Source organism: Watersipora subatra, chromosome 4 (genome assembly GCF_963576615.1).
Source record: "Watersipora subatra chromosome 4, tzWatSuba1.1, whole genome shotgun sequence".
In the NCBI taxonomy this organism is placed as follows: domain Eukaryota; kingdom Metazoa; phylum Bryozoa; class Gymnolaemata; order Cheilostomatida; family Watersiporidae; genus Watersipora; species Watersipora subatra.
The window spans coordinates 49,790,731-49,817,742 of record NC_088711.1 but is presented as its reverse complement, the minus strand read 5'-3'; the positions used below and the strand labels follow the sequence as shown (position 1 = coordinate 49,817,742).

Here is a 27,012-nt window from a genome sequence, read left to right as displayed (position 1 = left end):
TTTGCACATCATTCGTCTGAGAGTTTGACTTAAGATAAGCAGACGTTCGTAAATAAATGGCAGTTGCTAAAATAATATCTAGATACTTTTTATTCTCTGTTGACAAGATGCCAAGCTGCTGCATTTCTTTCCATATCATCCATGAGTGTTTAAACTGTAATCCTAGACACATCTTCATGTTGTTTGCTAGTAGAGTTGGGTAACGGAAAATCTTCTCTTTCACCCTCACATTTAGATTATCTGGAGGTTGAAACCTAATGAAGTCGGGCGCAAATAAAAACTTTTCAATATCCGTTCGAAATGAATTGAGGCGTTTTTGCTGAACAACTTTCTTTCCATTCAGCACAGAATTTTCATAATGTTCTCTTGCTGTAATAAACTGATCATAGACCTGGCTACTATCATGCGTTTCTCCATTAGAGAGAATGACTACAGTAGAAGACAACATGTCTGATTTGTCTCCTGGAATTCCATCAAATTTAGCCTCAGCTTCTTGTCGATAGAGATCCATCAAGCTGTCAACTGTGAGGATCATTTTGTGACCTCCTTCTCTGCCATTACCTGTCGGAATATTTCCGGAGCTTTTAGTTATTCCGTCTATTCTGTAACCAGTTGTGAATTTCTTCATATGATTATCAAGATTATCAATGCCTTTTAGTTCTTCAATATCAAATCCTTTAAGCGGACTCTCTCCCAGGTTCCCTATTCTAAAGTAGGTGTCAACAGCTAATTTTTCAAAGTAGTCTGATTCCTTATCAACAATGAGGGCATATTCTAAATCAGAGTAAGGAGTTGCTTCTCCTTTGGCAATCGATCCTAGCCCTATCACTGCAAATTGGCATGGCGGGTATTTCCCTCCTTGTTTTAGTATAGTAACACTATCTTGGAGAATTATTCTCGACACTTTGATAAGTCCATCAGTACAAGTTCTACTTGATTGAAATAGTTTTTGACAGAATTCTTCAGCATTTGTTAAACTTTTTTCACTGAATAGCTCATCAGTGTTTAAAGCCTCGACTAAGCTGTCTAAACCAGCAAAGTTATCTCTAGTTTCTTCTCTGTAGTTTGTCAGAAGTCGTTTGTGCTCATTGATTAACTGTTGATGCTGATCATAGCTGAGAGGATGGTTTCCTTTGTACCAGCTTTTTTCTATTTCATATACAAGTCTCCGTCTTGCTGGAGTTGAGTCTTGAGCGAGGCAGAAATTAGCTAGCCCGTGAGCCTAAAGATTGTAAATAATTAATAGCAAAATAATAAGATTTCTGTGTTCCATAGCCTTAGGTACAACTCAATTTGACTTCTGTTTTCAGTAAAGTTACTCTAATTACTGCCAATACCATGACATAACATAGTAATCATCTTTATAACATTTTACTGTTATTTAACTTTATTTAAGTTCATCTAAATTAATTTATTTTACCTTTATTTTATTTATTTACTTTTTCTAAAATTAATAACAACTCTCAGTCATTGTAGTTCTGATGAATAACAATTCCAGGCTTGATAAATTCAGAGGTTACAGCCAATAGCTATAAATTAGGTTGAAGTCTATAACAAATCTCAAGGGTGCCTCTGAGATTCTTCAACTTTAGCAGCAAAGAATATATAAAGGAGTGTTTATTATGTTACAAAAAACTGACTTAACTCACAGCTACAACAAATATATTAAACAATTTTGATAACAAATATTATTAGATTGGACTTTGAACCATTATTAACCTTTCAAAGTTTCCAATTGATAGCACAATAATCATTCGGTTAGCCACAACCTAACATAATGTGTATATATTCTTATTGCTGCGATTTAAATAACTATTGTTTGAATTATATTAAACAATTGTTTTAAATATAGTGAAGTGAAACTTGAAATTTAATAACCGTTAAATTATGTTTGAGTCTCCTACTGTATGACTCACCATCTCAATGTACTCAGTCTACTTGCATACATCTTCACAATTTATTCTAGTTGACCTGAAATATTGTAAAATTACCTGTAGATAGTGTCTCCAATTGCCAGACCGTTCTGCCTTCTCTTTGTAAGTTCTAGCTAACCAATCTATGTAAAATAATACATCCATTAGGTGCTCAGTCTCTTGTTCTTTTTCTACAATCATCATAGATAAGAGAAATGAGAAACATGTACTTTTATTACTAGGGATTGTGTCTATGTAAGTCATTTTTGTGTTGGAACAGTTCAGAGTTACATCCGATTAGTGTTCCAAGTTGACAAGTCAGATGAGGGTGTTCATCTATGTGGTAAAGTAAATGATTGTGCTCTGCTCCAACAAAGCGTAAGATTGCGCTTCAATATGACAAGGTATATGATGCTGTTCCGTTATTGCCTGAGATATGATTGTGTTCTATTAAGGCAAAGATAATGATGATGTTTTAATATGACAAGATATCTGATTATCGCTCACGTCAATTGCTTGCATTAAAATTAACGCAAATTCTCTAAATGCATCTAAGTAAAAAAGCCCTGAAAGTGTCATTATCAAGTTACATAGTAACCCAAACAATTCCTTCAAGTTTATGCAGTCATTATTAATTTAAACAAGGCTAGCTTCAAGCAGTTTGCTATCTACTAATAGATACCTAGAAATTTTTCCTTTAACCAAAGGCTATGCAAATGGCTGGCTCTTAACAATCTATCTTTCCTTGGTCATTGTACACTTTGGTATGTGTTATAACTAGTAGTCTTTTTGTTATTGTAATAATGTTGTTTCTCTCCACCAACTAATATGTATTGTATGCTTATCTTTAGTAAAGCCTCTTTTATTAATTAGAACCACATATTTTGTCTACAAAGTTTTTTTGTCGTTGTTTGTACAGAATGAGATGTGAATCTAGCACTAGATACATTTGTGAATCTGCTTAGGTTTGGTCAGGGTTTGAAAGGTTTTGTAGAATTTAGCACTTTGTTAAAATCTAGCTTTTTCGGTAGAAGTTTTTAATGAGGTCGACTTATAATTTACTCAACACTCTATAGAGAGTCTATAGCATGTGTTTTACATTCAAACATATGTTCAAAAATTTAGTAGACCATGGCACAACTGAAAAGATGTACATGTGGTGATAGATGCTGGGAGTATTTAACCTTTTAAAATTTCAACTGGCGAAACATTCTAGATTAAGATTTAACTATTCAAACTACAATGTTATTAAGTAAGAGATACAAACTCGTATCTGTCTGTGTAAATATTTTCGAAATACTACTTGTCGCCTTAATTTAAGGGAGACACAAGAAAATGTTTTTTGTGAAATTTTTGTAAACAGGCATTTAAAGAAAGGTTTTAGGGGTGCTTAAATAAGAAGGCTTGAATCATTTTACTCAGATTTGTAGAATAAATTTTCTTGCATTTCATTCCTCTAATGATTTTCAGCTCATCTTCTATATAACCCTTTATGATCTTTGAGTTTCAAATGACAAAACAAATTTTTCTTTTTGAAATTCCAAAAACACATTTATGTGATTTACATTCAGTATAACATTCAACAAACTGAGGATCTGAAGAAACCCAAAATATTTGCCTGTATATGCAGTGACCTGCACTCTACAGTCTGATACTTAGCCTTACATTCCCTTCGTAAGAGCAACATTTTGGCCAAAACAAAATGGAATCCAATCACTAGCATACAACTGTGAACAATAAATAAGGTAGATCAATAAATTTAAGCAGTCTATACATATATCATATCTATAGAATCATGATTTGCATCAGGCATTATCAGTAAGATAATAGAGGCTTTCAATCCTTTGATCGAGTTTTCTGGTAGTTGCTAAGAGAAAGTAAATACATTGTCTTGAGGTTATTTTATTGTATCAACATCTTAGCAAAAACAATGGAGAATCTAATCCTGAGCATTTGTATAAGAACAGTAAGTATTATAGAATCCCTGTTTAAGCAGCAAAGACTGTGACTATGTTGATGATAATATAAACACAATAAATCAATAACCATGTAAAGGGCTAGTACCTTGTTCAGACAAAGAGGGGTAGTACCTTGTTCAGACAAAGAGGGGTAGTACCTTGTTCAGACAAAGAGGGGTAGTACCTTGTTCAGATAAAGAGGGCTAGTACCTTGTTCAGACAAAGAGGGGTAGTACCTTGTTCAGACAAAGAGGGGTAGTACCTTGTTCAGATAAAGAGGGCTAGTACCTTGTTCAGACAAAGAGGGCTAGTACCTTGTTCAGACAAAGAGGGGTAGTACCTTGTTCAGACAAAGAGGGGTAGTACCTTGTTCAGACAAAGAGGGGTAGTACCTTGTTCAGACAAAGAGGGGTAGTACCTTGTTCAGACAAAGAGGTAACTTAAACAATATCTCAAACAAAAAGTAGTTTTGTTTGATTGTCCGCACCTCATTAGAGCATCCCTGGCAATTTCACCTGTCATATCAATTCAGCCAATAATAAGGCAAGCTATATTCTCCACAATCCTGAGCGCAACTTTCTTCCAAGTTCGCAGATATTATGTTTTGAGAATTTTCAACTGAGACTTTTTATTATTAGTATCAGTTTACCATTAATTACAATTACTTGAACAGCAATATTGTAGATAGAAATATATATATGGATGAGTAGTGAATACTTCACATACTATTGGTACTATATAAGTCCTAGTAGTAAAGTAGGAGTATTAGTTCCTGAATATAAGTCACTGCAACTATGAAAACCAACTAAATGCTGGATATTATACAAGCAGTGAGATTAGTGAGGAGACTAAGTAATCGTAGAAAATGTTCCAACAGCATAAAAACTAGATAGATTACAGTTGTTGACCACTTGACACCCATCGCCATCCTCTTTCGTCATCATGTTCTGATAGCCCAAACCATGAGAAGTTACTTTTTACTAGGACATTCGCGCACAAAGCTGAGCTGTCTCATTGGACAGTTCTAGCCACCATTGATGAGATTAAATTTGGGCAAGAAGATATATAACACAGAGTATGGTAGATAAGTTGAATTTGGTGAAGTTATGATAATTTGGGTATTGTAAGTTACTAACTAGTTTATCACTCATTTGCTTTCAGGTTTCTGACTCTTAGATGTGTAACCTTGGCTCAATAAAGCCTAAAGAAGCGGTGTCTGCATGTCGACGTTCTTTCGAGGTTGGTAATCTCCTAATATGGACTACAGTTAATGAGCAAAAATTGAAAGAGCATGAAATAAAGACATAACACCAAGATGAGAAAACTATACCTTTATATTGATAATGGTAAAGGTTTAAAGACATTTTTTATATTTATTTATGTGTAATTATAAATGCATCATCAGCCTGAGGTGATTGTAGAAAACACAGTTATTTAATATTCAGATCCTCATCAAACTGTAATTAATTAACATTTTGTTATTCTTATACATTGAGAGAAACATTTTTATAGCTGAAACATCATTCAATGGACCTTCGTCGTTTGATTTTAATTTATTATTGTGTTGACATCGTAGGGCAAAAGTTTTGTACACAGGTTCCACCAGAAGATATCCATCAAAACTATGACAACGATACTATTATCTCTCAATACTGGTACAAATGTAAAAAAATGACATACCGTACTTTGTCTGACCCAAAGGAGAGAGAATGTCAAGGCCCTTTTTACAAATACAGTATATTTTTCCGTATGAGAAGAATTGGCCTTGACCCCAGATATAGTAATTGAACCTTACAAAAATATTTCTCAATAGGGGCGCCGTAACGGGTAGCCGCATTGGTAAAATAATCTGTGTGCTGTAGCTACAGCCGGAGAGACACGCATACAGACGGACAAACCAACATTGAAAATAGTGTATATAGAGGCATCGTACCGTGTGGGCGCGACGCTAAAATAATAGCTATAGCTGGACAATCAAAATGATGAATATACGAATACACATATACACACATGACCAACTTTGAAAAATATATGTATAGACTAGCTGTGCTACCCAGTGTTGCCAGTTTAATAAAAAGTCTTTGGACAGAAAATTGATTTATGTTTAAAGCACATCAATTACATAATTTCTTATCATATATTTCAACACATCAGAGTCTTGGCTTTCAAATGAGTCATTGTTTGACATGGTGAAACCAACATTGGTTGGTGTTTATAGGATTTCCCTAGAGCTCTACCGCAGAAATGTTCAATGGCAAAGACACGACAACTGTGATGTCACAATTTTCATATGCGGTGTTGTGTGCTCTTACCACTTATATTATTGCTTACCGTTTATATTTATCCACTACGATAATGACGCTAATGTCAGGCGAAGGTAGGAAAACTCCAGAGAACCAATGAAGATGACGAAAGAATTAGTGTCATTAGTTCTCTTTGTACAGATTATTTCTAGGATAAATAACTCAGATTCCAAGCATCATACTATGTTTTCCTGATGATATTAAGCACTAGCCCTCTCATTTTATTGTGATGTTGAGTGTCATGACTGAGACTAATTAATTTCAAGCATTGCATGATCTCGCGAAAATGCGATTGACATATAGTCTTAGTGCCACGCAACCAACCGCAGGTCACAATTTAATCGATGTGATTTCATTATCTTTATCAATGAGAGTATATTTATTGAAGCATAATTAAGTAACTCAGAACATGTGTTTGTATTGGTTGGGCTTAAACACGATCTCCGGACATTGTTGATTATCTAGAATCCTAGTTTACTATTAGCGCTCTCTGGGTTTAACAGCATCGATTGTCACAGAAAAGCACAGCCTCAATAGCAGCAAAAGGGATTGACTACCTAAGGCTAAATAATAGTTGTGACATCACATTTTGAAAACTTGAACCAAGTGTTTTTTTGCAGGACATACTTTTGACACCCTGTTTTTCATAGTTTTATTATTCTTTGTGGATTGAATATAGACTTATTTGAAAGCCAAGACTCTGATGTATTGAACTACATAATAAAAAAATTATGTAATTTAGGTGCTTCAACATGTATAACAATATTTGCCAATCTAATTTTCAAACTACTTATCATGAAAGAGGTGTTTTGTGTATTTGAAGGAAATTAAGAGCAAAAATAAAAACAAATGTAAAGGTTTTCAAACATCGTCAACCAACTGTAACTTTTAATTTTCATATCATGAGAAAACGATTTTGTGCAGGACAGGATTTTTTCTTTGGAGCTATTAGACAATGTGTAACTTTTGAGAATACATGTATTTAACAGATGAATAAAAAAATATGACAGAATATGGTAGTAATTTGTAGTTAAAATCTTATTAGAACAATGTTTGCCAAAAATGGTTGAATGAAAAATCAATATTAATTATACAGAATGGAAACTAACTAAGTAATAATAACAGTGATAGGAAAATGAATAATGTTTGAACTTCAAACACGATACCCAAATTATGTTTAAAAAATGTGAGTTGAAATGAAAATGCAACAAACTTTAAAAACTTATATTATGAACTTCAAAAGTTATATGAAGTTTATGAATGTGATAAGAGAATGTAAATCTATCTATATATATATATATATATATATATATATATATATATATATATATATATATATATATATATATATATATATATATATATCTCAAAGTATGTAAATGTAGGTAAATATAAGAGATTGAGGTATAACTGATACTTGTAATCTTAAACAATAAGTATTACAGTAAACCTTACAGAAAACCTAACAGATAATCTTACAGTAATCTTACAAATGTTTGTTGTAAAATGTGAAATAAATTAAAAATTACTAATTTGTTAGGTTTAGAAAGAAAGATGTGAAAGCTAATACACAAAGCGAGCACCCATAGGAACATACAAACAAACATGTTTTAATTTGAACTACAAGGCAACGTAAATAGAGTTTTTAAATGAACAAAATCTTTGTTCGTATTTAATGACTGTGAAGCGCAAGGTACAAATCAAAATCCAAAAAACATATTGGAGATGAGAAAAAGTCTTCTGAGCAGCTGGAATAAATTAGTAGCAAACTAAATATAGATGTAAAATAAATAGCAAATATGCAAACTACGAAATGTCGATGCAATGTATATATTTTGGTAGAGTATATAATCAGTACAAAAATCGCCAAGTTTTAAGTTCGAGATAAATTTTTAGCTTTTGCGAAAAAAAGAGAAAGAAGCATCACGTTGCATATACTTGGGTACAAAAATATTTCAATGTATTTATCGGCCCGAGAAGAAATGGCCTTGACCCCAGCTATAGTAATTGAACCTTACGAAAAAAATTCCTAACGCATTGCCTCATTGGTAAAATGATCAGCTATAGAGCGCTTTAGCTATATCTATAGCTGGACTCACACACCAACACTTAGAAATATATATATATATATATATATATATATATATATCCCAGTAGTCATTCAGGCACTGGGCGCAATAACACCAGCGCATAAAATGTGGCTTGCCCAAATACCAACAACAATCAACTCAGGTGAGTTGCAGAAAAGTGCGCTATTGGGAACAGCTAAGATCTTGAGGCGAGTGCTCAAACTCCCAGGTCTCTGGTAGGAGACCCGAGTTAGAGCAGAATTTACCACCCATACGGGGTATCCGAGGTGAGGAAACAATTTTATATATATATATACATGTAGATTATTATTGGTACACTGAATAGAACATTTGAAACAACCAGCTATAGCCTCCCAACTTCTTTACTGAAAGGAACACTCTTAATCAGTAGAAGAGGGGAGACAACCAGTTTCATGATAATCTGTAGCTACAGTACAAATTGCCGAACCAAACTTTTGCAGAACCAAACGAACACGCTTAATCACTCCTAAAATGGGAAGACCGGTTTTATAATAAGCTGTATAGCCTTTGAGTGCCCATCAATAAAGCCAATATTTGCTAGAATTCACCTTGACCTTCATTAATTACTACAGTACAGCAATAGTTACAAGCTGCAGTACTTACCAGCCTCTCTTTAACTTGATCCCTTGTAAAGAAGGGTGGTGAAAGTTTGAGTGAGATCAGCAAATGGCAATCAGCTTTAGTCAGGCTTGTAGATGAGATTAAACGTCACTCATAAATGATCTTTGTAATATAGTTTATATAACTTTTCATTCAATGTAGATGCGAGATATAAATCCAATCTGTGTCACTGGCGGCCAACGCAGTGGCTTCGTGTACACAATCAATCATTTATAAAAAGGATTTCTTATAAAATCAATGCATATCGTATTTTTTTGCTAGTATCAGCACAGCATGGCCTGTTGATACTAGCAACAGGCCATCCCACTTAACAGATACAAAGGGACCTTTGTATTTGTTAAAACAGGGTACAAAGCATTTTATATTGAACCATACTATTGTAATGGAACCGCCGCCAATCTATTACTGCTTTACATTGAACCAACCACTTGATCAAGTAGAAATGTATAGATATATTTATATAAATAAATATATGAAAATGCAGTCGAAGTGTTTGCATACAGTGAACTGCATATGATAAGGCTTGTCCATGCTCTGCCTGGCTGTCAATTGTCTTGTTTCTTTTACATCGAAGGAGAAGATTTAGGCTTCGCTTTCATCTTTAAGATGGCCTTTTTTTGCCAAAATCTTTATTGATCTTCTATGTGCCAGCTCGACGGTCAGCCAGTCTGTTCTCTACTGTTTGGCAGCAGGTCGATCGTACTTCTAGGCGTCCTATCTCTGCTAGTCACAGTCATGTAGGGGCGGCCCGAGTCTCTCACAGTTGGTCTACTATACGTCGGTTGTCCGGCTAGCTGTGTATGACATACTCAGCTATAAACCCGGTCGTCCACCAACAAATGAATGAGTTTTATTACATTTATAGTGCAAATGGGTCTATAATAATAATAAGCGCAAACTCGCATATACATCAGTTTCATAATTACTTTATTACAAACTACCCATAATCACAAATTGATGTTTAACAGATACAATGTATACAGTTTGAATCTGCTAGTAAACTATAACTTTAGTATTTAATCATAGCACAATTATTAGAGTAGACAATAATTAGTCCTTAGTTGCATGCTGAAAGCTCTGACATGTAAATGCTTCCATCCATTGTAGAACAGGCTCTTTCTAAACTATTAGTAGATTATGTTGAATATTCACAACTCCGCCATGTTTAGTTTATAATGTGTGATAAACATGTTACAGTAAGCTCTTTATTCATGTCAACCCGCTGATAAACGTAAGTGTTCTTTAAAAATGAAAGCTTCTAGATGGCTCTTCTCCACTCAAATACTGCAAGACTAATAGTAGAACAGTTAACTGTAAGGAGAGTAGTAAGCAGTAGTAGTAGTAGTCCCCAGTAGTAACCTATTGCTCCTCAGTAGTAACCTATTGTCAGGTGGGATTTATTGCCACAGAAATAACCTGTGTAAATGTCTTTATGAACCAGGGCTAACCTAACAAACTAGTCCGTATACAACCAAGTTATGATGAACGTAGGCGGCCAGCCAATGTTGCGGTCGAACCATATATGAATTTGTGTTCTATAGAGATGAATAGAGCTGCTTAAACATCATTAGTTTTGTCCACCTTGTATTCATCTAGTACTGGTCTGCTAAATATTAATTGGTTCATTTACCTGGTGTTTACTAGGGGATTATTCAAACAATATTCAAGGTGAAGATGTCTAAAGACTCCTTTATGGACTGCTATTTGTCTACTCATCAAATCTGAAACCTGAGCCCTGGCATATCATACCTAATATCTGAACTATCCACTAGCAAAACAGACAAAACTTATACAATAAAGGCGACCGAGAAGTGCATAGGCTTTATTTAACTGTACAACTAAGTTTAAACAGCATTGTAAATTATTACTGATGCTACAAATCACACGTAGATCATGCATTCAGGAAAGTTACTAGCAGGCTATAAAGAGTTCTCCATGACATGAATCTAATCAGATACTATGCATCTCTGAGAGACATCTGTATCACTGTAGCTGAGCCATTGTGTAAGCTAAAGAATGTACTAGCATGAGACTGAGAAACTATACAAAAGGTTTGATGGGTTCTCTATACGCCTCGGTTGTTCAAGTCTTTCACTTTGTATATTCTAACTATCCAATGCTCTGTGGTGTATGCCTCCTCCAACACATCGAGTTCAAAGTCCTTATTACCAATCTCAGCGTTACGTACTCTATCGTATCCTGATGGCTTGGCTACAAATTTGCAAAAAAAGATGAAGAATGTCATAACAAACTGCATAAAATTGTAAACATCACGGCGCTGCTGATATTCCACCTACTCTGTCAAAATAGTACCTTTCTCTGTAAGAGATAATCCAACATTCTAATTGTCTATTGTAGTGGCAGCCAGTCAGGCACCAACACTGAGCGGTCTGGCTGGAAGACCAAGAAGTAGTGGCATGTATTATATGCAGAAGCAAGTCAGCTCGGCTAATGGAATCAAGTTGGCACAACAACAGGACCATCCCCGTTGTTATAAACAAAATGAGTCAGCTCAGTTACACCCAGCTTAGCTGACCCAATTATGAATTAGATACGACAGCCGAGTAACATATTCAAGTTACATCACTAAGGAAGATGTCTAGAGGCGATAAGCAGGAGCAAATAAGAAAAGAAGCATATAAAAGACTGCCGGGCTCATTCCAGAAGAGCAGCGCAGGCTCTCTTCATGACTGACGATTGTTGCACACACATTTGCTTTCATGTGTTTATACAATGTATATATTTACGCTGGAATATATATATATTCTTTGATGACTAAAGACTCTTGGTGTTTATATGTACTGCTTGACCGTCTTGTGGAGAAGTAAGGTGACCCGGCAGTTTCCTTCACACCCTCACAAATAAATGATTTCTCCAACTGAGATATACAAAAATCAGCTATAGAAACAAATATACACTCACTCTGCTCAGCGAAGACTGAACCAAATCTATAATAACAGAGCTTGTACATGAGGCAGTTGAGCAGAGATGGAGAACCATCTTTGTCAACCCTAAACTCTCCTTGCGAAGTGTAGTAGTCTGCTTTCTTTATGTGAGCGCTCTCTGGTGTTGAGCCGCCAATGCGTACGATCCACAAAAACTTGTTGATATCTGAAAAGAGCATTTTTTATGATTAGTACACAACATCGGCATACTCCTGTCGTGTTCTAAGAAGGAAAAGGGGAGAAGGAAGAAGCGGGAGCAGGAGCAGAGGTTGCGGGAACAAGAAGGAACCGGAAAAGGAGAGAGCGGAGCAGGGGAAAAAGCGGAGAAGGGGAGAGAGCAAAGCGTGAGTGAGAAAAGAGCGAGTGAGAAAAGCGTGAGTGAGAAAAGCGTGAGTGAGAAAAGCGTGAGTGAGAGAAGTGCGAGTGAGAAAAGCGCGAGGGAGAAAAGCGTGAGTGAGAAAAGCGCGAGTGAGAAAAGTGTGAGTGAAAAAAGGGTGAGTGAGAAAAGAGTGAGTGAGAAAGGAGTGAGTGAGAAACGCGCGAGTGAAAAAATAGTGAGTAAGAAAAGCGTGAGTGAGAAAAGAGCGAGTGAGAAAAGCGCGAGTGAGAAAAGCGTGAATGAAAAAAGCGTGAGTGAGAGAAGCGCGAGTGAGAAAAGCGCGAGTGAGAAAAGCGCAAGTGAGAGAAGTGCGAGTGAAAGAGGCGCGAGTGAGAGAAGTGCGAGTGAGAAAAGCGTGAGTGAGAAAAACGTGAGTGAGAAAAGCGTGAATGAAAAAAGCGCGAGTGAGGAAAGCGTGAGTGAGAGAAGTGCGAGTGAGAAAAGCGTGAGGGAGAAAAGCGCGAGTGAGAAAAGAGCGAGTGAGAAAAGCGTGAGTGAGAAAAGCGCTAGTGAGAAAAGTGTGAGTGAGAAAAGTGTGAGTGAGAAAAGAGTGAGTGAGAAAGGAGTGAGAAACGCGCGAGTGAAAAAATAGTGAGTAAGAAAAGCGTGAGTGAGAAAAGAGCGAGTGAGAAAAGCGTGGGCGGGAAAAGCGTGAGTGAGAAAAGCGCGAGTGAGAAAAGCGTGAGAGACAAAAGCGCGAGTGAGAAAAGCGTGAGTGAGAAAAGCATGAGTGAGAAAAGCGCGAGTGAGAAAAGTGCGAGTGAGAAAAGCGTGAGTGAGAAAAGAGCGAGTGAGAAAAGCGTGGGTGAGAAAAGCGTGAGTGAGAGAAGCGTGAGTGAGAGAAGCGTGAGTGAGAAAAGCGTGAATGAGAAAAGCGTGAGTGAGAGAAGCGTGAGTGAGAAAAGCGTGAGTGAGAAAAGCGTGAGTGAGAAAAGCGCGAGTGAGAAAAATGTGAGTGAGAGAGGAGTGAGAGAGAAGGGAGTGAGAGAGACGAGTGAGAGACGAGTGAGAAAGAGAGACAAGTGAGTGAAAGAGAGATGAGTGAGAGAGATGAGCGAGAGAGATGAGTGAGAAATAAATGATTGAGAAAGAGATGAGTGATAGAGATGAGTGAAAAAAATGAGTGAGAAAGATGAGTGAGAAAGATGAGTGAGAAAGATGAGTGAGAGAGATGAGTGAGAGAGACGAGTTAGAGAGATAAGTGAGAGAGAGATGAGTGAGAGATGAGTGAGAGAGAGATGAGTGAGAGAGAGATGAGTGAGAGAGATGAGTGAGTGAGAGATGAGTGAGAGAGATGAATGAAAGAGATGAGCGAGAGAGATGAGCGAGAGAGATGAGTGAGAGAGAGACGAGTAGGGAAGAGAGACGAGTAGGGAAGAGAGACGAGTGAGAGAGAGCGAGACGAGTGAGAGAGATCGAGAGGAAGGTGTTCAAATGCAAGTTCATTGGAAAAAAGAGTTTTTACCATCTGAGGAATATCCAGTGAGACCACTAAATATAACAAGCACATATCCCACATCCAACTCTCTCGTGATTTAATAGGCTTTATCCTCAGGCGATGACATTGCCTGCATGACAGATAGTAAATGGGATCATACTGTGTAGCCAAGTAATAGATTTATTGAATGTCTCAGAATGAAAGAATAAGCAAAGTCAATGCTAAGATGCCCACCTGCCCACCTCTGGATATGTGAGTGTTGTTCCAAGTATTGTTGCCTACAAAAATTGTTCGGTTAGCCATAGCTGTTATCTGATATCCGTAATCCCACCAAGACATAATTTTTGCATCCTGGACAGAAAAGCAAGTGCGTATATAAACTTAGCGAGAGAATCAATGGCTAGCTATATAGTCAATAAACAACTAAGACGCATTACAAAGGGAGGAGGCAAGTTCTAGAAGACCAAACTAATCAGAGAGTGAATAAAAAATCTTTAACCAATATGAGTGTTCAAATGAACAACAGACGTTGTTAACAGGTTCATAGTTAGTCTTGGATTTCAAAAAGTAAATATCACTTTAGCTACAATATTATTCAGCAAGAGTTAGCAGGACACGAATGAACATTTGCATTTTACGGTATTACTAAATATCACAGTGAAGAACATCCTTGTTACCTCTGGAGTGTTTTGCCTCAGCCAGTAGTAAGCTTCCCCGAAGTCATCAAATATAACATGGCCAACATCGCCTGATTTGGCGGAGAGAATGATGGAAGGAATGGAGTAGGCCTACGAAGTGACTCAGGTGCAGTGAAAAACATAGGTGATGAGGAAAAGGGTCATGGTGAAGACTACAACAGTGGCCACCTTCAAAAGGAAACAACTCCTCAATAAGTACAAGCCATAGAAACAATGCTCATAGAAAATGTTGAATTGATCTGTTTAGCCAAGCTCCATTTTCTATGCAATTTTCTTCTCGCTAACAATGGTGATGGTTTCAGAAGGTACCACTTTTTGAAGTCACTTCTAGTTCCCTCGGTAACTAAAGCTTGTAGATCTGTAGGCATGATATAGTCACACATCAACATTCTAAAAGTATTACATACAAGCTACTGAGAACCCTCCGTTAACCCACCTCATTTTTACATGGGTAGATGAGTTCTCTAACCATCTTTTCAAATGTCTTTTTACTGGGTGGTTCAGGTTTCTTTGACACAAAGATTGGATCCATATGTTTCATGTACAATGAGAGGATGGTGGAGACCCCGATGCCAGCAAGGATGCACATAACAGGAGCCAAGACCAACATAAGACGCACCATTACTCCCTACAGTGGCAAATACAAACAGCAATCATAGTTCTGTTGAAAATATTTTGGGTAAAATGAATGAATCACTTGAAATCATAGAGCAAACAGAATATGCGAATAACAGTAAAAAACGGTCATAATGACAGATAAAAATCTCACCGGAAAATAGATACTTGTAAGGCCGTACACAATAATAAAAATGTTGGCATCCGTGAGCTTACTGAAGCAGAAGTACATTCCGGATGCAAAAGAAAGAGCTTTATAAAGTCAGGCACCAACTACAACAACAGGTGGTCCAAAGTTATGGAAAGTATTTTACTACTCAATACTCATTAACATTCTCAAATCATGGTCAGGTTAAATATGAAACTCAATTTGAAAGGCGTGATCTCCCCTTAAGCTACCTTGACCTTATCTGTACCCGATGATCATAACATGGTCCTCGTATTATAGTTTTTGGTTTGTATGCTCGGATCACTAATATAACCTAACAGCTATAAAACATCCAAATTCCATAGATGCAAAACTGTTCTAGATAACGTTTTCATACATGGAAACATGAAAACGAGCATTTGTAAGTCAAAATAGAATGAGCTCCATGCTGTAGGCCGATGCTCAGAAACTGAAGCTATGATGGGGATGCTGTTCTTAGCGTAAGATGGGTCAAGCAGGGAGTAGAACCTTTCGGTCCAAGGAGAGAATTTACCTAAACAATTACCAGATGTCTGTGTGAGCAATACTGAAAAAATTAAGCATGCCATATTCCAAAATTACTGCTAGCAGAAGCTGTGTATGTTATTTAGAACATTTTTGTGCAAACAATGTCTCTGTGATCATGACTGAACACGCCTGAGGCCAATGGAATGTTAACTTTGATGACTGGACATGCTCAGTTACGGAGAGCAGTTTTAGACTGGATACTATTCCTGTCAACACCAGTTACCTTTTCTGGTTATGGAACTATAACCTCCTGCTCACAGGTCAGACACTCCAGTATGAATACAGACATGAGTGTTTACTTTTACTTTTTACTTATACCAACTATGAAAAGAACAATTAAATAAAAATGTATATATCACAACTATATTTAAATATTATGTAGATATAACAATACTATATGTTTGCTATGTATCGACTGTGAAGACCAGACTTAGCCTTCATTTCACTCAAAGTTTACATTAACTCATCAAGTTGATTTATTTTCAAGAAGTAAAATTCTTTCTACATAAGACATATGAAAGACAAATTTTATATAATAAGACATTAACATCATTAAACTAGTGTCTGTTTGTAGAGAGAAATAAAAGCTTACGGATGTACATGAGTTACTGTAGTCAATATTGAAGCCTGCATAAAAAGACAATTCATAAACAGAGTTTTACATATAAACAAACTAGTGAGAGACGGTGTGACAGATTTAAACTTCTACAATTACATTTTATAACAAACAATACCTGTAGCAGTGAGCAGTCCACCGACGACCAACGCCATTCCTCCAACAACAGTCACTATGGTCCTGAGCAGAAGGGTGAACTGGTCATATGTCATACGAGATCCGACATAGTCGACGAACGTATAAATCTGACAGAATCCAAACACGCCGAATGCCTATTAAGGAAGTGATAAGAACGTGATTAGTTATTAAAAAGATGAATTTCTGTGCTTCTGTGTTACTGTGAATATAATGTGACCATGGAAATGTTCCAATCTCATTATAGTTTGTAAACAGTATTAGGACAAGGTATAGCACAGCTGCAGTGTTTTAATAAGAGGACAACTCCGACATCACAACAATTCATCAAAGTTTGATACTGTTTACTCCTCAATAAGGCATATGTATGCTAAAAAACTGTACTACTCGGCGTTGCCAGGGTACTAAAAAAGTCTTTGGACCGAAAACTTATTGGTATTTAACATATAACATTTGAAATTGCTAGGTATATGCTTGGCGTTGCCCGGGTATTAAAAATCAGCTTATAAACAATGAGAAGTAATTGTTATTTGCTATTCCCTGCCACTTGCTATTAGCCTGGCCCATTGCCAATGGCTAATTTGAGTAAGCTTACTAATAAGAGCTAACTATTTGCTCTCACGATTGAGCAAGCATAAAATTACGCCACCGCTGTCCATGCCGTTACGTCATCATGTTGCGTCGTAATGGAGAACGGTAGAGTAATTGTTTCTATATAACAGCATATATTGCCTAGCGAATCTATCAAACTCGTCTGGCTTGTTTAGTAAGGTGTCAGACTAGCGAATAGGGGGGTTCCGATGTCTCATCATTTGCGATACAGAATCTTTATTCCAAGATTTCAATAGCTATAGCTGGGCATGCACACATACACACGACCAACTTTGAGAAATATATCTATATACAGTCAAACATGGATAACTCGAACTTCACGGGACCGAGCGAAAGTGTTCGAATTATCAGAGCGTTCAAGTTATCAGAGCACTGTCACAAGTCCATGTATTTACTTATTTATTAGTAGATACATGTACATATACAAACTATAATATAAATCAAAAGCACAAATGGCTTGTTTCAAATTAAATACTTCTAATGTAAAGTTTAAAACGTTTTTATCAAAAAGTATAGAGATTTTTCTATCACTTGAGATTGGTTTGTTGTTTGAGGTGACGTTATTGCCAGGACGTTTTTTAGATTGACACTGGCAAAACTTGATCGTTGTTAAAATGCTCAAAAGAAAAGACATCATTTTCTTTTGAGCGTTTTACCCATGATCAATTTTGTATATTGTATATCAAACTTTGTCATCATTGAATGTGTCCAGCTATAGCTATTAAAATCTTGGAATGAAGAATCCACATCGCCGAAGATTTGATCTCGGACTTCCAATTTGCCATTCCGACGCCCTACCAATTTAGCCACACAAGCTTGATGGAATCGCTAGGCGATATATGTCGGTATATGGGAGCAAACGGGCTACTGCTTTTGATCATGACGAAAAACTGTGGGTGTAAGTCACGGAGAGTGGTACTTCTTATTGGTCGGCTTACTCAAATTGTACCTTGGCAATGTGCCAAGCTGATAGCGAGTGACAGGCAACGCTCATTGTTTACAAGCTGATTTTAATATGCAGACAACAACGGCTAGCCAGGCTAGTTTATAGATAAATTAAAAACTAGACTAACAGGATGTATCTTAAAGGTTGACTTGCAAAAAAGTATACATTACAGTTATTTGGTATCAAAAGGTTCACCATGTTTTACTCTGTTGTGTTGTAATTGCAAAATATGTGGAAATGTGATTACAAGCTCGTAGAAGATGAAAAACAAACAGTTAATCACAGCCATCACGAAAACAGCCGTAGGTTGGAACCCCTCTCAAAACAGCTCAGATATGACGTAGTTGAACACGATGTGCTTCTGTTAACACCTTCATGCGACCTCATTCGTCAAAATACTTTCACAAATAAACTTCACGCATTCAATAAAACCATGTCTACTATCTTTAGTCATCTATTTCGTTATCATCGTAATGCTGTCACTTTGAGCACTGATAACTCAAAACGTGGCCTAAAAATCAGTTTAATTGTTTATTCTTAGCTGGAAGGGGCATACCATCCTTTGATAAACATGAGGAGCCTGTTGGTCACCTTTGCTGGTCGTAAAATGCACATTGTAAAAATTGCTTGCCCCATTTTTAGGAAATATGGGTCACATGATAAGATTATGACTAGATGATTATACAAGGCTGAAAAGAAACTGTGAAGTAGTGAGCATCTACATGTATATTAGATGAGGGCTTTTTGGTAGAACCCAAAGTGTTAGTCCTAAACTAGTGCTCCGAGACGTTTTATAATGTGACTTTAATTGTCTTTTCATTTCGGGTGATAACACCATGTGTCAAAACAATAACCACGTCGAGTTGAGTACGTCATCAAAGAAAGGGATTCCAACCTACAGTCGTTTTTTAACTGTTCGTTTTTGAGCTTTTAGGAGCTTGTAATCACATTTCCACATATTTTGAACCTACCACACAACAGAGAAAGACATTGTGAACCTTTTGATACTAAATAACTGTAATGTAAATTGTTGAAAGTCAACCTTTATGATACCAATTACTAATTTTTGTATAGCAAACCTGATCTTAACCCTTTCACTGCCATCCATGTAGGAATTTAGCTTTTGGCCTACTGCTAGCCATTTTACTGAAAATTGCTGATTTTAGAGCATGATACATACTCATAATTTTTCAATTTTAAACATCAATTAAGAAAAAATTGTACAAGTATATTTTATGTTGTTAACTGTTTTAAATGTTTACAAACATCACTATGCAAACATTGTCAATTTAGCTATACTACATGGCTTGCTAAAGCTACATGTATGTGAAGCTATAATTTTGTGGCTATATTATATAGCTTACTAAAGCTATGTAAAACCAAAATTTTGAAAATGACATCTTGTTGCAACACTAATATTAATCTCATCGTCGTCAGAGCTATTGCTTTCATTATTTGTGTAATCACTAAAATCGGAATCGGCCATAATGCCATCAACATAAGTATTTTTTAATTTTCTTACTTGGGAGGTGCTTGAGGGAGCCATGTAACAATAAATATTTTGAACATTAAAAATGAAAAATGTGCATTTTTGAGTTGGAAAATCCCAAACAAAGATTCAAAATTGCTTCGCAAATTTAGGCTTCTTTTATAGAGAAGTTTCCGAACAATACTGTCAATACCATAAAGGTACTAAAGGTCGTTGGCTATGTTGTCAACGAATAATAAAATTAGGTTACTATGCAATTGCCAGAAAATTCGTACACGGCAGTCAACCATGGATTTCGCATAAATGCGCGTACGGCAGTGAAAGGGTTAAGGAATAATTTTATGCAGCAAACTTCACCCACTTTCAAAATCAACTAGTTTCACTATATCATATCTTTTGCTATCATATTTTAGCTTATGATAAGACAACTTCTGAATGTTTAAAACAATTTAAGTTTAACACTTTAACACATGCGCTCCAAATAATTCTAGTCTACGAATACAAGTCTACAACCATTCTATTCCTAATTTACAAGTTTTAGGTCTGTGAACCCATCAATGAACCAACATTTTGCACATATTCCATAATTGATATTAACAACTATCTTAACTCTATGATAAACCTAATGTTAACCTTCCCTATATCTGTGTACATGGATATACTTTGTAGTTGGGTGTGACAAACTTATTAATAACTAGAAATTCCACTGTCATACAGCCCACGACCAAAGAGATGGCCAGAGATACTGGCAAAAAAATAAAGGGTACTAATGGTTGAGAAATGCAATATTAGCAATCAAATGGCTCTGCAGTGCAATAGGATAATTGCAATGGTAGCTGTAATGTACTGGGTGTGGGTGTTATTATATACAACAATAAGCAATAATGAATGGAAAAGATGTTTATATTTTCCCCCTGCAATAGGAGAAATGCAATATTGGCCAATATTAGAAGTAAAATGCACTGATATTCTTAGAATAATCAATTTTATTAATATAGTAATAATAGAAAAACAATACAAAATTTTGATTACATTTCAAAACGTAATAGGTAGCAATATCGAGAAGTGGTATTTATATAGGTTTTTAGAAAATTTATTTAAAAAGTGTTTGGTCATGACAAACAACAACAATGAAAGGAAAATATTACACGTTTATATCTCTCCCTTGCAATAGGAGAAATGCAATGTTGGCCAATATTATAAGTAAAATGCACTGATATTATTAAAATAACCAATATTGTTAATATAGTAATACAGCAATAATAGAAAACCTATGAGCGTTCATGCGTCTCGAAGATTTCTGCAAACTGCAGCAAAATAAAAGCTGTTATTAAAGTGTTATAAAGCTGTAGGCCTAATTTACTGTAATGTATGTAATTCAACAACAATAAAGAAATATGTTTATTATAACTCTGAAATGCAAAAGTATAAGTAAAATGGGAAGCTACTGTGTACTATACACAGTTTGACAGTAAGTCGTGTTGAATGTAGAATGATATTGATAGCGATCTTTAACAGAAAGCAAGTATGAGCGTTCACGCGTCTTGAAGATTTCTGCAAACTGCAGCAAAATAAAAGCTGTTATAAAAGTGTTATCAATCCGCAGGCCTAATCTACTGCAATGTATGTAATTCAAAAACAATAAGGAAATATGTTTATTATAACTCTGAAATGCAAAATTAGAAGTAAAATGGCAAGCTACTGTGTACTATACACAGTTTGAAAGTTGGTTGCGTTGAATGTAGAATGGTTTTGATAAGCGATCTTTAACAGAAAGCGAATAAGAGTATTCACGCGTATAAAACTGTAGCAAAATAAAAAATGTTTTCGTCATGAAGGGGCGTTGTAGTTCGGCCCTAGCTTGTACATAAGTTGTAAAGAATTTCGGTTAACGTTTCAAATAATGAAACCTTCGGTGATTGGACAAAAAACACAGGCTGATAAACTGTGTACCACAATTTCGTACCTGTAAATTGGTCTACGCCTCAAACGGTCTACGTTTATTACAGAAACCTTCGAATAAATTCGATTACAAGTGAAAAATGCCATAGACTGATGAAATGAGCACGGTTTTATCGTGAAATTCGCACTGCTAAATAGTTCTACAATCGGTTGCACGGCTTTATTGGCGTTTCAATTTTCGGTCTTAACTTTTATTAAACCGAGCTTTTCAAGCTTTTTGTGGCAATTTTCGTTCAAATTAATCTGTCTATTTGTGTATAATCCGATCAGATGGGTAAGTTTTAAGATATTACCGTTGGTTTACAAAGACTTGGTAACATATTTAAATAGGTTTAAATGTGTTTTGTATCGTTATTATACTTTAACGACTTTAAATTCCGATGCTTAAATTTTTTGATGAAATTTCTTGACGAGGGTTCGTCTCATTGTTGATGAATAATTTTTGTAAGTTGTGTGCGCATGCATTTATCATAAAACTCCCACACTTCCGCTCCGCTCGTGTGGTCAAGGGATCATTGAATAACAAGATTGTAAACAATAAGCAAGGCTTCTGTTAGGACTATTGTATCTTCATTGCTACTGTAAAACCTTTAATTTAACAACCATCATATTTCTTTATTTGACCGCCGCCTCAATTTAACCGGCACCATAGGAGGAGAGTTAAAAAAAGAGTGCCATCTTTTAATTGAACTCCACATTATTTGGCCGCCACTTTGAAATTCTTTGATCTTTACCAAATCATAACAGCGAGTGATCAGTAAAAAGGTGTCTGCAAACTCGTACTAATAATGACTTGGTTACATTAACATCAGTTAATTATTTCATTGTTTCTGTGTGTATCGAAGTCCATTTACAAGCTTCAAAGCTTTTCATTTTTTCCATAAAGACTTTCAAAGCCACAACATAGAAATATTTAGCAACTGTATAAGGCTGATAGGAGTTCCTTGTTAAACGCGGTTTTGATACTTTGAACGATGTGGAAAACAATTCATCATTACGATGGTATGTGACTAGTTTTAGGCTAAAAGTTGTAAATCCCATCCCGCAAAAATGTTTATCATTAATTGTGTGAAACACAACACATTAAAGTTTTACTCTGCTTAAAAATTGGTTGTACCCTGATATTGACAAGTGCAGCAGTGTAGAAGAAAATTTGATGGCACTAGACGTTGTGGAAGGTATTGAGCGACAATAAGATGTTTGTTCTATCAAACAGTCAGAACAGAAATGGCCAAGCAAATCATGCAAATATTTTAGCTTCAAAATGATAAATTTTTGCTTCGGTAATAGGCAATTAAATATTTGTAAAGGGAAATTTTCCACTTCTAACCCTGTAGGTAGTAAAAACAATACTGTCTTATCATAGATTATTCATCAATTGTAGCCTCGGTTTAGGATACAAAGTAACTGCTGCATTGATTTATTAATGGCCATGCAGAGTTTCTAAAGAATCACAAGCTAAGGCATTATTAGGCCTTTTAGGGGTGTCATGCTGCCAAAGAATTAAGATAACATGAAGTTGCTTACCCTTGCAACTACTAGATAAGCTAACTCCTGTTACAACCTTTTTACTTATCTTGTAGCGGGTTGATTACAGGTGTAAGACAATCTTATTAGATTATTAAATAATTGTAAAGTACAAGTTTCAGCTTCTCACCCTCTATCATGGTAAAACTACACTATCATATCAGGGATTGTTTATCATTATAGCATTGGATTAGTGACAACGATGTAAAAGTTTTACAAGATCATAAGTTATGTAGATTTCAAAACCTTTAGCAGTAAGTCCAACTAAAATAGCTTAAATTTCTTATCTATGCATTTGCTGGATCAGCAATGAGAAAGCAGCAATACCCTTCACAGTTTCCTGGCATTTGACTGGTATGCGATGATAACTTCTGAAATTATACCATGAGAAAAACATTTTTATGGACCTCAAAGCCTTGTTATTATTACCAAAAATATTGTGCAGCGGGCTCACAGCTCCTGTATCTAAGATGGAGTTTTAGTGATAGTGAGAATTAAGGTGGAGTACCAAACTATCAATATTAACATCATTGTGAAAGGCTCTGCATTTGAATGACATAAGAAAGCAACTTCTGAATATACTGTAAAATCTCTAATTGAATGCCATCTCCATTTGATCACCACTTTGGCAGCCTTTGATCTTTATAAACCCAAAATACCAAGTGATCAGTAAAAAAGTATTAACAAATTCGTATTAATAACGAATCATGTACATCAATAACCAGTAACAATCAATGCTCCCGTTGTCCAACTCCAAAGCTTTTTGCTTTTTTTGTTTAAACTTTAAAGGCAACACCCGAAATATAACGGGAAGCAATAAATAATTGTCTCAAGGTAATAGTAGTTCCTTTTTTAACACAGTCGTGGTACTTTAAAGTACACGTATATAAAAACTTTCTACATATATGGTATTGATGAATGACTAGTTTTAGGCCAAAGGTTACGCTTTGCGAGCAAAACTTTTACAAGTTGTATTTCTGCTAAATTTTGCTCAGCTAAATAATCATTTGGACGGTAAAACCGACTAGTTCAGCAGTGCAAAAAAAGAGTTTAGGTCAGAAAACATTTTGGAAGGTATTATTGGTCAACTAGAAAATGTTCGCTCCATTGAAAGCAACAATCAGAATGCAGCTATCTGAGCAAACGATGCAAAAATGTTTGTTGTAAAAACATTAAATTTTGGTTTCTGTGTTTAATATAAGAATGGTTAGTTAATGTCACTTATTCACAAATATATAATTTTAGCGTTTGATAAATTATTATAAAATAACTTACAAATTTGTAGATTTTTAGCATGTTTGATATCATCATTGCAATAACCTGATCTTGCAATTGATCGATGCTCGTAACTCTTCTATTGCACATAAAAAACTATCTTGGCTCCAAACTGTAGCAAACATATCAAGAGTGCTATTAACTTTTAGGCAACATTAGTAAATATAGATATAAGATAAAAATGCATCTTCTAATTTAGAATGAAGTAAATTTTAGAAGCTCCAACAAATAGCAAAGCAAGACACAGACTATAATATCATTGCAAGGTAAATGCAAGCAGTATACATCAACTGGTGGAGATATTTCTCTATTTGTCAATGCACATATATTAACTCTTACACTACTGTGCTTAATTTGCTATTTTGACCAAGTTAATTCGAAAGGATTTTTGAAAATTCGATGCAGCGCTAGTAATTATGGAGTATTTTTATAATAAATGCAGATATTGTTTTACTGTAAAAGTTAATGCATCTTATTCAGAACAAAATTCTCTACAAGACATGTGCGAAATTGTTTAGTGAATCCCATCTCGCAAAATTTGTGACGCTTCCTTTGCATTGAACGAGCGCAGTAAGTTTTGCCATGATGATAACGATCTGAAATAATTTCCCATTTCGAAAAATAAGTACAAATGGAATTGCTTAACAAAAAAACTTTTGGTTGGTTGCATGTGATTGGCAACAAAGTTGTTTTGCTGGAGACAAAATTTGATTGGTCTAGCTAATGTGTGAGCTTCGTAATGAAAAGAAAAGTGAAACCCTATTGATTAGCTGATTCATCAGCTTACGGTTTGTACTTCTATTATCGCTATTGCAGATACATGGGCTCATGGTAGCAGCACAGTTAAGAGGTCTTTGGCAAGTTGGAGGAAAGTTAGCAGATTTATTGCATCCAAAAATTTTAACATCTCTCCAATGGAAAAAAGAAGGCAAAATATAGGTGACATTTCGTCCGCTTGTAAAAAGCCTAAATTTATCTTTCTAAAATTCTGACGAGCCATTTGAAAAATACTACGCCAGCCTTTATTTAAACACCATGTCTAATTGTTTATCGCTATAGAGGAAGGGTTGAAAATAGAGTGCCATGGCGTTCAATAAGGGGTTTTACGGAATATTATGCAAACAAATATTTTATGGGTCCCAAAGCCTTAATATTGTTAAAAAATGTTGTAAAGTGGGCTTACCACTCTTGTATCTACGATGGAGTTTTAGTGATAGTCAGAATATATGTGGAGGAGTAAAACATCAACAATGTAGTTGGTCAGTTTAGATGCCTGTAAAGTTCAGCGCTGAAAGTAAGAACTGTAAAAGAAGGATGCATCTTGTGATATAGGTTACTGACTCTTCAGACATGATGCTTCAGTACTGTATTGTCCTATTAGGAGAATCCGGAACCATCCGGAGCACTTTTCTTCTGTCAAAATCTTGAAAATTGCGAAATCGGCCTGTCGTACATAATGGAAGTCATTACGTGGTACTAAAATTCACAGGCCCGAATTCCCTGAAGCGGCTGGGCAGCTAAGTCGCCTCAACTTTTTAGTGATCTTCAGAGCCATCGAGTGTAAGAGTTACGCCACCAACAATTTACGGGCGCCATCTTAGTTCCACTTTGCACAATGGTTTCATTTCATTGTTATAGGCAATGGTCTTTGCTAGCCAATAAAAAGTCACCTAAGTGAATATTGGCCAATAGATTTGCATGACAGGCAACCCTTGCTAACATATGATACTTCAGTTAACATGATATGGTAACTTTGACTGCCTTATTGCCTCTAATCAAGCAAAAAAGAGAGCACAAGTCCATAAAAACTGAGTTGAGGTTTCTACACATGCACATATATTTGCAAATAACATGCATACGTACACACACATATTTAAATGCAGTAAAATTAAACAGACAAATTACATATGTCATGTGGTTGGGCAAGGGTTTGCAAACAACATAATTATGTATATTCAAATGCACCAAATAAGGCCAAATATGTCAAGTATATAATATATACGGTCGATTTGATGAAGTTGCTAGAAACATACATATATAATTATTTTTAATACGGGTTTATTACCAATTAGCACCTAGTAGTGGAGCTCCTAGAAACCTTCATCCTAGAAACACAGTAATGTCACATATATAAATATTGTTAATACGGATTTATAGCAGTTAGCATCTACTAGTAGAGCTGCTACAGACACTAGGTTAGGAAACATGAACCGAAGTAAACGTATGGATGATTACTTTGCCTTTTTGGCCATTGACCTTATGAATGTAGAGCGGCTCCCCTTGGTAGATCCTACAGTTTGACTTTGACCTAGTTTTTTTGTTTGGTCTTTACAAAAAAACCTAAGCCTAGTGTCTATAAAAGTGCTAAGCAACTTAGATGGTAAGTTATGACACTTGAGCACAATGTCCTCTATGCTGGCAACCCTACCACAGCCATCGATCAGAGCTCTCCGGATGTTTCTATGTGATGCTTGTTCTACATTAGCCCTGAAAATCTTTTCCCATTTCAGCATAGCATTATATACAGGTTCAGCAACACGGCATAAAGCCCCCGTTTTATAGTTCTTAAGTTGAACCAACTTACTGGCCCCATCTAGTGCATCCAAAGTTGATGCAGATTGAAAACATGTTTGGCAAACAATTTTTCGCTTTTTAAGAGACTTTAAACAGTAGCCTGAAACGTAGTAGAGAGAATTCTTCTCATCATCAGAAATGTTTGATTCTAAAGACAATGACATCATGTATTGCGATGTT

The 27,012-nt window shown here is 35.8% G+C and overlaps 1 protein-coding gene and 1 pseudogene across 1 annotated transcript in view; both read right to left on the bottom strand.

The window, feature by feature from the left end:
* Positions 1-27,012, bottom strand: part of LOC137395051 (dolichyl-diphosphooligosaccharide--protein glycosyltransferase subunit STT3A-like) — a 349,554-nt pseudogene that overhangs the window by 147,845 nt on the left and 174,697 nt on the right.
* Positions 13,902-27,012, bottom strand: part of LOC137395053 (dolichyl-diphosphooligosaccharide--protein glycosyltransferase subunit STT3A-like) — a 164,017-nt gene continuing 150,906 nt past the window's right edge. The window contains exons 2-5 of the mRNA XM_068081839.1: positions 15,136-15,254; positions 14,803-14,994; positions 14,346-14,534; positions 13,902-13,946 (exon numbers count right to left, since the gene is read on the bottom strand). Of these exons, the coding sequence (XP_067937940.1) occupies positions 14,469-14,534; positions 14,803-14,994; positions 15,136-15,213 (336 nt within the window). The 5' untranslated portion in view covers positions 15,214-15,254 and the 3' untranslated portion in view covers positions 13,902-13,946; positions 14,346-14,468. The remainder of the gene's footprint in view (positions 13,947-14,345; positions 14,535-14,802; positions 14,995-15,135; positions 15,255-27,012) is intronic.